Source organism: Sinocyclocheilus anshuiensis, unplaced genomic scaffold, assembly GCF_001515605.1.
Source record: "Sinocyclocheilus anshuiensis isolate Anshui unplaced genomic scaffold, SAMN03320099.WGS_v1.1 scaffold42, whole genome shotgun sequence".
Taxonomy (NCBI): domain Eukaryota; kingdom Metazoa; phylum Chordata; class Actinopteri; order Cypriniformes; family Cyprinidae; genus Sinocyclocheilus; species Sinocyclocheilus anshuiensis.
In genome coordinates, this window is record NW_015546057.1 from 718867 (window position 1) to 729666 (window position 10800).

The 10800-nt window shown below is 39.3% G+C and overlaps 1 protein-coding gene across 1 annotated transcript; it reads right to left on the reverse strand.

Moving 5' to 3' along the window:
* Positions 1-22: 22 nt before the first annotated feature.
* On the reverse strand, positions 23-9034 carry LOC107699346 (dnaJ homolog subfamily C member 16-like). Its single transcript, XM_016500580.1, has 10 exons — positions 8934-9034; positions 8688-8846; positions 8459-8589; positions 5479-5656; positions 5204-5386; positions 4956-5032; positions 3404-3484; positions 3232-3321; positions 2940-3110; positions 23-1344 (listed from the first exon to the last, which is right to left on the reverse strand). The coding sequence occupies exons 1-10, from the start codon at positions 8970-8972 to the stop codon at positions 909-911; spliced, it is 1545 nt and encodes a 514-aa protein (XP_016356066.1). The 5' UTR covers positions 8973-9034; the 3' UTR covers positions 23-908.
* Between the last annotated feature and the right edge of the window lie 1766 nt (positions 9035-10800).

Sequence of the window (10800 nt, forward strand, 5' to 3'; positions counted from 1 at the left end):
AATATAAGTGAACACATGTCGCTACAGTACAAACTTTATTATTTTTAAACAATGCACATATAAATCAACCACAAAAAAGTGCAACATAAAAATAATGCCATTTTCCTAAAAGAAAATGGCAACTGATGATCTAGAGACATTCTTAACCTTAAGTTGTAGTGATAATTCTAATGCCGTTAGAACCTCCATTTAAATATTACGTTTATTAATCAAAGAATCATAAGCAAGTCGTCAAAGTGCAAAACATGAAACAAATGACGTTAAAGAAAGTATGGGCTTTAAGGAAAGGCAGCATATGCACAAATGGCAGTAAAATCCAAGTATCTTCTCAAGTCTTCAAAACGTGATTTTTCATGCAGCACGGTTTAGTAAATTTGTAGTTGGACTTTTTGCATAAAGAGAAAAGGATGATTAAACCTTTTCCACAGACACTCTCTTTTTCAAATTTCTATCATCCACATAGTGACTCTAACTGGAAAAAAGGCAGAACGGTAATCTCAATACGAGTTGCTTCTGAAATCTGGCCCGTTGCTTGAATTCACAGGACCCTGGATGATATTATAAAGGTGGACTGTAGCTGCCACCTTCCCAGCAGTGTAAAGACACGATAGCCCTGCCGGAAGCTACACAGAGAGGCTTTATCTGGGCACTGGCATCCATACAGTAATGAAACAACCATACTAACAAAAAGACAGTGTACTTTACAGATGGAGTTTTGCCCCTAAAAGCAGCCGACGAGCACATGGTGCTCTAACGAAAACCTCTACTTATCACCAGTGCGTTTTACAGAATAACTTAATATCTTTTAAGTAACCAAGTAATTTGGATCGAAAAGATGTTGAGAATTCAACACTTTTCACATCACTAAAGCACGCCTCCTGCAATGGGCCTGAGGACAGAGAAGAGTCTTATTTCTGTGGCGTTATGGTGTCCAGACCAGGCCAGGCCAGAACATAGTGCCGTGGTAGAGTTCCCTCCATAAGCCTCTCCATCCACAGACTCAGTCGGTCCAGTTTGTGGTGGATCTCCAGAGTGGTGGCCTTCTGTCGAGAACTTGACCGGGACCTCGTGGCTTTGCTTGGACCGGCCGTCGCCGCATCCTCATCGGACCACCTACTACATTCGGCTTCCTCCCCTGTGAACACGGGTCTGAATATGCAGAAGTATTTCTTGTGGCCATTGAGCGCCAGGACATGGCCCGTGTAGTCTGATTTGTTGGAGGTGGAGTCTTCCTCTTCGTCCAAGCAGTCTGACGGTCTGGCGTCAGGAGCCGACTCCATGAGGGAATCCATCCATTGGCTGTGCTTGTCCACATTTAAAAAGGAGTAGTGAAGAGTCTGAGACCTGCGGGAGGAAGTAAGGATAGTTTCCTTTGGATTTATTTGTAGCACGATTTAAGTTGAAAGCAAAGATGCTCAATAACAGCTTCTGGAGACGTGCTTTCTTTCAGTGTTTAATTCCAGTAATGTAATGCTACTTTCCAGATTTGGAAATAGGAACAAAATGGACATTCGATATTCAAATGATGCTCCATTGTTTTTCCAAGTGGTAGTGAGAGAATAGCAGTTTGAGTTGTCTGGAAAGCACCATGACTGGAAATCAGAACTCCGCAACTTTTTTACTTGTAAACCTTTTACTTGTAAATGACCTCTGGAATGCTACTCAAGTTCAGACTCCCGACCCCTAGTGTAAAAATAAAGCAATAAGCCCCAAGAAGCTGTGGTTTACAGTGAATTTATAACAGCTAAGGGGCGCTGTGAGGCACGTCGCGGAGTGCCTAAAATCCCCTTAGCTGTTATAAATTCACTGTAAACCACGGCTTCACGGGGCTTATTGCTTTTATAAAACAGTTATTCCATTCACGTATAAAGGTTTCACAACATAAAACGAAGCAAATAAAATGTAATGATATTAATAAAACCATTCTTCCGCCAAACAATGTAGTTCCTCAAAAACACACAGATTCAGAAACAAAGAGGTGTATGTTTGTAGAGTAATTTACAACATCTTCGAAAGTGGCTCAACCAATCAGAATCAAGGACAGGTACTTCCTGTTTTATAAGCTTTGTTTGACATTCTATTCAAACAAAGTTCCATTGGGTGTTCCCAGTGGAGGTGGAAGAATTCTGGGTTGAGTTGTTTGGAATTAACATTTTTATGTCAGAAGTGGGAAATTTATATGTCAAAAATTGTGATTTTTGTCTGGAATGCATAAATACATTACTAGGGTTTACGGTTGAGGTCTGCAATCAGTATTGTGAGATCTGTTTTGAACAGTTTTGAATTGCTGAGTGCAGGAGATAAGATATCGATGTGTGCGAGGGAAGCGTAAAAAATAAATGACTAGCCGGACTCCTGCAACATATAAATATCTAAAAATATAATAAAAAGTTACTCAAATTTATTTCAGGTTTTAAAGTACAGAATGTTATTTTGTGTTATTTGTCCATTCAGCAACTAATATAAACCATTTACAGGCATTCAATTGCACATTGCAAGGACTTAGGGCTTACGAAAGTAATGCACCTTTTAATTGTGCACATGTTGACCAATTAGAAGTTTGGAATAATGGGTCCCGTTGTGCTTTTTTGAAATCCAAATGATTTCAAATGAACCCAGGCTGCGTTTCCTAAAAGCACTGGAAGCCCATGTAGATCATTGAAACCTTTGGTGCCAATGTTCTCTAGGATCTACTGAGATCTACTTACAACTACTATCGCAGATTTGGAAAATGTCTACATAGCATCTTTGACTTTGGTTCAGTTGTCTAAAGCTTCATGGAAGATGATGAATGCTAGCATTGATTTGCATGTGTGCTAAGCTTCAAGTGGCCTTCTGAGTTGGGAAGTTTTGAGTTAAATGGTTGACAGCCTAAACTCTGTAAGAAGGTCTCCAGAAACCGGTTTTAGCATTCTCTCAAACACATACGCAGGCCTCACCCTGAGAACGAATACACTTCTTTGGCAAACTTCCTGAGCAGTACTTGCTTAGAAGCATCAGTGAGGATCAGCACAACGTTGATGTGACCAGGCTTTAACCTGACTAGGTTACTCATGTATGTGATGTCCGTCAGCTCCGTTACCTCCACAAAATTCTTCTTTGGTGGACGACTGTAACAGGAAACCAACTGTTAGCGATTCAGCTAATGAACATCTAAACACATCTGTGATCTCAAAATCTCTATTTGACATGCTGTTATTATATTTTATTCTCAAGCAAGCAGTGTCTTACCTTGAAGTGCTTTCTTGTCCTGGAGAGCTCTCTGCTGTCTTTGGTGGATCAGTGGCCTTTTGTTTGGCTGGTTTGTCTTCCCCAGCATCGCTGTTCGTTCAATCAATCAATCAATCAATAAACAAAAACCTCTCCTTACAAAAGCACTTTCATATAACAAAATCTGTTCTACCTGAAGGCCTGAATGATTACAGTCCCGAACAGAATGAAAAGAGCGGAGAAGATCAGAGACAGTACGGGCATCATCTCACGCCTGGGGGAAGCAGAACATGACATAACAGGGTGGTCTTAAGTTTGTCATTTATAAAAAGAAATTGTAGGGCTGCTAATCAGTAAATCAAAAAATAAACCTGAAAACAGACATCGACAAATGTCATTATCATTTAGTCTGATATTATTTGTTGTCAATCCCATTTAAAACATTTTTGCACACAATGTACAGCTTTGGCACTTTTTCAGCCTCTTTTATAATCTTTATAGTCTATTGCAGATATTTTAATATTATACAACAGAGCTGCTGAATGCTTTGTCTGTAAACGCACATACATACAGCACAGACACACACACACTCGCAAATAAATGTTGTCTGATGATTTTATCAGCAGTTTAGCAGCTTGAAAGCTACATGACAATTCTCACTAGCGAGGAGGTAACAACGGCACTGTTCTTGAAGCAGATGAATTGACAGTTTCACTATTAGTAGAGACGCTGCTGCCGAACACAGTTGAGAGACGCACAGACTCAGGTAATTCACACACGCTTTAATATCTCTCTCACGCTCTCTCTCTAAGAACTTAATTAATAACTGCATTAGTCTGCTATCAGTGGCTCTAGGTTCCGTTACTATGTCTAAAATTACGTTTTGGAATTAACAACGGAAGCTGCGATTGAGATGCTTCAGAAGTTAGTCCCAGATGCAAGAGAGTGTTAAGGGCAAAAACCCGATGAATGTCTTCAAATACAACATCTGAACACATTTTTGAGGTGTGGTAAGTAACCGTAGTACAAGTGGAATAATTGATTCCAGTCCGTTGAATTATTAGAAAATAATGCACACCCAGGGTGTAACGAACACTCCGCGTTGCGTCTTTGATTTGTTAACATCATGCAGTTCCAGTTCTATTTTAAAAATCTAATTCCAAATTAGAACAGGTCCTATTTTTTTTTTTATAAACTAGTTTTTATAAAGCAGTAGGTGAAAAGTTCTGATTGGACTATTGGAGACTTCACTATCCCATAAGGCCAAGGGAGAGGATTTGCGAATGGTAGTGAAGCAACGCAAATCACACTGTAGGCCACATGACACGTACGTCTAAATTTCTTTCTAACTACACAAAACAAGCTGTTTTAATGGTCGAGGTAAGTTTCAAACCAAATGTAGCACTATACAGTTTTCAATTTAAGATGCAGTGACAGCATGACCCAAAAGCCAAGTGCTGCTAATGTTGCTTTAATTTCTGATTGATCACAATAGACCACACGTACTTTTTCATTCTACGTGTTTCCATAACGGTTTGTTTTAGACTGGTTTTAGTCAGGTAAACAACAAATAGCAATTTCTCAAATCTGTGGAAAAATGTGGCTGGTTTGCAACAGGATCCAGTTTGCCTGGTCGAGCACTGGCCAAGATTTTGCTCTGGCTCTAGAACGCAAACCATTCTGGTGGAAAAGAGCTAGGAAACTGCATGCAAACAGGACCATGAACACTTTGTGATTGTACTCACCAGTTAGAGTAGAGAAGATCAAAGTAAAACTGAGCGAGGTAATCATATGCAGTATTTATCCAATGAATCAGAAACATCTGAAATAACAATAATAATAAAAAAAATACGCTATTACTGTTAATTATTTCTCTTATTGCCACTTAGACCTTCATGTAATCAATTTTGAGGTTTAACAATGCATTCATTCAAATATGTTTTGGAAGTCTTAAAGACAATCTTAGCCCTTCACTACCCTCTGCATGACTTACAGAGGCAAACTCATTGTTGAGTTCAGGCAGCATGGCATCATGGGTAAGGTGGGAGGGATCTCTTTGCAGAATCTCAAGCTGCTCATGGAGGCGGTGCTTATCATCATCACTCCCATTCCATCCACCCGTCACTGTCCGATACAGCACCCTTCCTGTAGCGCTGCGTCTCTCCAGGAGAATCACCTGAAGTCATATGCAGAAGAAGTATAAATTCATATGGCATCAAAGAAAGTGACTAAATTGAGTGTGTGTATTAGCACACGAATCTCTCTGACCTGTGGAGGGGTTGTGTCTTCCTTTTTGAGCAGGGTGTCACAGAGAGGCTGCTGTTGTCTCTGATAAACATAAGCAAACCTGAGAACTTCTTTAGTGTTGGAAGAAGCGAAGTCAAAGAATGCCTCATTCACTGACACAAACTGCTCTCCTTCACCAGTAACGAGAAGAACACAGTACCTGTCAATCAGAAAGACAGGGAGATGATTAAAGGGTTAGTTCTCCCAAAAATGAAAATTCTGTCATTAATTACTCATAAATGAAAAATAAATTAAAAATAATGACTTTATTCCACATTTTCGTCTCTACTGCGTCACTTGTGGACACGTGTTCACAACAGTATCATGACGCGAGCGTGTGGCGGCGCCGGTGCTGACCCAGATCCGGCGTGATGACGTCATTACACCGGATCTGGGTCAGCACCGGCGCCGCCACACGCTCACGTCATGATACTGTTGTGAACAAGCGTCCACAAGTGACGCAGTAGAGACGAAAATGTGGAATAAAGTCGTTATTTTTGTTTTATTTGTGCAAAAAAGTATTCTCGTAGCTTCGTAACTTTACAGTTGAACCACTGATGTCACACGGACTACTTTGTGGATCATCTTGGTACTTTTCTGGACCTTGAACGTGGTAGTTACCTTGCTGTCTATGGGAGGGTCAGAGAGCCCACATATTTCATCAAAAATATCTTAAATTGTGTTCCGAAGAAGAACGAAGGTCTTACGGGTTTGAAACAACACGAGGGTGAGTACTTAATGACAGAATTTTCATTTTTGGGTGAACTAACCCTTTAAGTCTACGTTTATACGACAACGGTGTAGTCAAAAACGGAAAAGTTTTTCCCTTGCATTTTAAAAAAGTTTCACGTATACACAACGTTTTCAAAACGATTCACGTTTACACATATCCGCGAAAACGGCCAAAAACGCTGTATTACGTATGCCAGGCCAGTAGTTGGCGCTGTCACCTTGTTAGTAAACAGTACCTGTAGGGAGGTGAAGATTATATGATGTATATGATGCGTCTCCGCTGTTGATTGTAATATGGGTGAAGTAAATCCACACTTTGCTGAAAAAGCGCTAGCAAACTCTTGAGCAGCAACAACAGTACCATATACTCCGCCATTGTTGTGTAATTCACCTCATAATTAAAAGAATTATGTCATTAATAATTAAATATATAATTAAGAATACACCTCAAAGTGGCTGGCTGAGTACAAACCTTCTCAACCAGCTTCTGGGGCAGAAGGCTTTCCACAAACTGTCTCAAGTGTTCCCTGACCACAGCGTAGTGGAAGAAAGTGACTTTGCCATTGATTAAACCAAGTATGGAAGGTGTGCGGTGGGCACCAAGATGGTTAGCCAGCTGTCTCTCATATCCAATGACCACCACACCAATACCAACCCCTAAAAACAAACCAACATCTCAGTACTCAGATTACATCATTTAATTGAAAATATTGTCGTATGATATAGATTAATTTGCCCAATTTTTACATGCTATGGCATTGTATGCTTATTAGAATATCACCCAATTCGACTGGAATTAACTGTGAGGGTGAAGATCCTGAAGAACCTACCCAACGGCTCCAGATCTAGCACAGTGTCCTTCCATACAGGCTCAATATGGATGCAGGTGAAGCACCACTCTGACGTGATCTTGATCAGGTAGGGTCTCTTGAAACTGTCCGGCAGCACCTCACTGATGTACTGGTTGTAGTGAAGGTGGTGCTTGCTGTCTGTGAAATCACGACTCGTCCGAGGGAAGTGAAAGAAAGACTCATCGAAGTAGAAGCTGTCCTGATAATGTCTGAAGCCCTGTGGTGCTCGGGCAAAGTTTTGATTCTCGTCCATTTGACCAAACCGGTCATAGTTTGCCCTTCTCTCCTCATTAGAAAGAATCTATGGAAAGTAAATCACATGCAGTTCAATATGCATGCTTATTACTGAAGACATATTCAAATGTTCACATGCATCTTACACCAATTCCTCCAGTTTGCAAATTTCCAACCAGCTTTGTACTGTTACAATGTCAGTACTGGTATATGTAAATGAATGATGTGTACTTTTGCTCCGTGCTACCTGCACACAAATATCCCTGTGTGTCTGTCAGTAGAAGTCTGTCAGATGATGCAAAAATGTTTTGTTTTGCTTCTTCCAGCAGACGTTTGACAGTTCCAGGGCTTCTGTTAAAACTACCGATCGAACTTCCTCTTTTTTTGTATTCACAGAAGAGTGGCGCCAAAATCAAAAGTGCCTCATGTGTGTCCAAATGTTTGTCAAAAATAATGCCACAAGTTGTGTCATTGATTTCTTGCATGTAAACCCTTAAACAAGTCTTTATAATGAGCAGATATTTATTAACATTTGTGAGAGTGTAAACATACATTTACTAGGAAATATTGGCGATTTGCCAAATTTACGCAATAAAAAACCTTCAATTGTAACCACTCACATGCTATAAATTTTAGATAAATATTTCATTAAAATTTTTGTATAAAATACAACATTTGTGACAATAGTGGTATAATACAATACAATATTTTCTATATAAATAAATAAACATCAATTTTTATTTACAATTCATTGCATGCGAGTAATTATACATTATAATTTTTGCCATTTTATAGCAGATATTTTGTGCACATACATATACTAGCATTCAAAAGTTCAGTAAGACAGTAAAGAACTTTATAATGTTACAAACAAAAAATTATATTTCAAATAAATGCAGTTTTTTTTTTAACTATTTAGCAAAGAATCTTTAAAAAAGTATCACAGTTTCCAGAAAATATTAAGATATGAAGATATTAAAGTTCTATAATATGAAACTGTTTTCAACATTGATAATAATAATAAATGTTTCTTGAGCAGCAATTTGGCTGAAAACGTTGTCGTGCAAACGGCTCCTAAGTTTTCTCAGAGACATACAGTAAGTCCACCGACACCCAATGCTACAGTTAGAGGTGAGATTTCTTACTTCCTGCGACGGTGGAACTGTTTAACTGGACACAGCTCATCGAAGAGTTTCTGATTCACCAGCCGCGGCACCAGAAGGAAACGATTATTGGACACAAACTCGTCAATTATCTGCTTTTTCATCCCTCTTGCCTAGAGAAGAAAACAAAAAAGGACTCGTCTACCAAAAACACAACAGCTTTTGAGAAAAACTACAGTTAGATGTATGCAAATGGAGAGCTGGGCCTCACCTGCATAACATCAGCAGGTTTGTCTGTGTTCTCTTTGAACAGGAGCATGGTGGGAGCGTATGTGTTGATGCTAAACCTCTGCACGACTTTAGAGGTCTCAGTCAGGCCCATGTCCACATAGCCAAACCGTACATAGTCTTTATAGGCAAACGCTGTGAGCTGCGAACAAGAGAATATAACAACTTGTGTCAAGAACACAGATTTTAATGACAGACTGTTTGAACAGCTAATATAAGGAACACTCACCTTGTACAAAAAAGGGATATTAGATGCTACATCAAACATTAGCACTCTTGGCTTATTCTCCTCATGCCAACTGTTTAAAAACCCGAGGTAGCTGTTATCTGTCACCTAAAACAAAAGAATAAAGAAGGAAAGAAAGAGGGAAAGGGGGGCAAGGAAAGGGAATGGAAAAGAACGGCAAGGGAATAAAAGAGACAAAGGGAATGGGGGAAAAGAAAGGAAAAGGGAAAGGGAGAGGGAAAAAGAGAAGAGAAAAAGGAACAAAAAAGGATGAGGAAAAGGGAAAAAAGAGGGAAAAGTGGGAAGGTACAGGAATAGGAAGGAAGGAAATGAGAAAAGGGAAAGGAAAGGAAATGGTAATGGAACAGAAAGACATAAGGAAAGGGAAAAGAGAAGGAAAGTGGGAGGAGGAAGGATGAAGTAGGAACATGAAGTGAAAAGAAAAGGTAAAAGGGGACAAAGGGAAAGGGAGGGAAAATGAGCATGAAGGGAAAAATAAAGCATAAAAGAGAAGGAAGGAAAAGGGGAAGGAAAGAGGAAAAGAAGAGAAAGGAAATGGAAAAGGAGAGTGAAAAAGAATGGAAAGGGATAAGGAAAAGGGAAAAGTGAAGGAAAAGCAAATAAAACTTCAATAATGAACTCTTTTTAGCTGCATTTATATGAATGTTTAATTGACAGTCCATGTTAAGTCGAACCTGACATTTGTGACCCTGGAGCACAAAACAATGATGCTGAAAATTCAGCTTTGATCACAGGAATATATTAAATGTTTAAATGTATTCAAATAGAAAACAGTTATTGTGAAATATTACAACAGTTTAAAATATTACTGTCTTTTTGATCAAATAAATATAGCCTTGGTGAGCATAAGAAAGTTATTTTATAATAAAAAAAATAAAAAAAAACACACGGATCCCAAACTTTTGAATGGTAGTGTATGAACGAACACACACACACACACACACACACACACACACACACACACACACACACACACACACACAGTATTAGGTAAAAATGGCAAAAAATTAAGAGTTTTTGCTCTTTCTTTACATTATTTCCAATATGCAACGCAACCATCCTACCTCATATGATTTAGTGATCTTGATAAACATGTCCTGTGCCCCTGGACTTTTATTTTTGTCTGGATGCCTATGGATAAAGTGTGAAAACATTTTCATTTGGACATCATTGTGAGAGAGTTACACAATTATTACACTATATTAAAGAGAAGACATAGTCAAAGAGAAGAAAGCTAAACATTGTGGACGAAACAAAGAAACCTAACCTTATTCACAGCAATCCTAGGCCCAATCCCATTTCTACCCATTAGCCCTTTCCCCTACCCCTCCGTTTTGCGCGTTCACGTGAAGGGGTAGAGGTGTCTCCGCGCATGATGTCACCGTTTTCAAAGATTCCCGGATTGGGTGTTTACACAGAAACGATAACGGTGCCGTTTTCAAAAACTTCCACTTTGAAACCCGTTTTCAAAAATATGCGTTTTCAGTCCCCAAAACGCCGTTGTCGTGTAAACAGAGAGGGGGAGGTTGCGGCTTGGTGTAAGCGTGTTTCTCTTTTCAGAGTGAGTTTACTTCAAAAACAGCGATTTTATCCTCTAGTTGCTGGAAAATATAACGAGCAATTCAGTATTTAAACTGTTATTAATAAAAGTCGTGGGGCAGCATTGACAAGTTTCTTTGCTCCTGGATGTGTGAGCTGCGCGATATCTGATGTGTGTGTGTCAGTAAGCAGCGCATTAATATAGAACGGTAATTAAAGGCTCTATTGCACAGCAGTATAGGTGTGTGTACTGTAGGAGCTAGAAAACGTATGATGACGTGTGACGTATAGTAGTGGTGTCCCAATTCTT

Excerpts from the sequence above, each read along its gene's own strand:
- LOC107699346 (XM_016500580.1), bottom strand. The coding sequence starts at position 8,972 with ATGTTTGATGTAGCATCTAATATCCCTTTTTTGTACAAG. Across the intron at positions 5,387-5,478 it reads AAGACACAACCCCTCCACAG|GTGATTCTCCTGGAGAGACG; the intron begins GTCAGAGAGATT and ends ATATGACTTCAG. Across the intron at positions 5,033-5,203 it reads TCAACAATGAGTTTGCCTCT|ATGTTTCTGATTCATTGGAT; the intron begins GTAAGTCATGCA and ends TTGTTATTTCAG.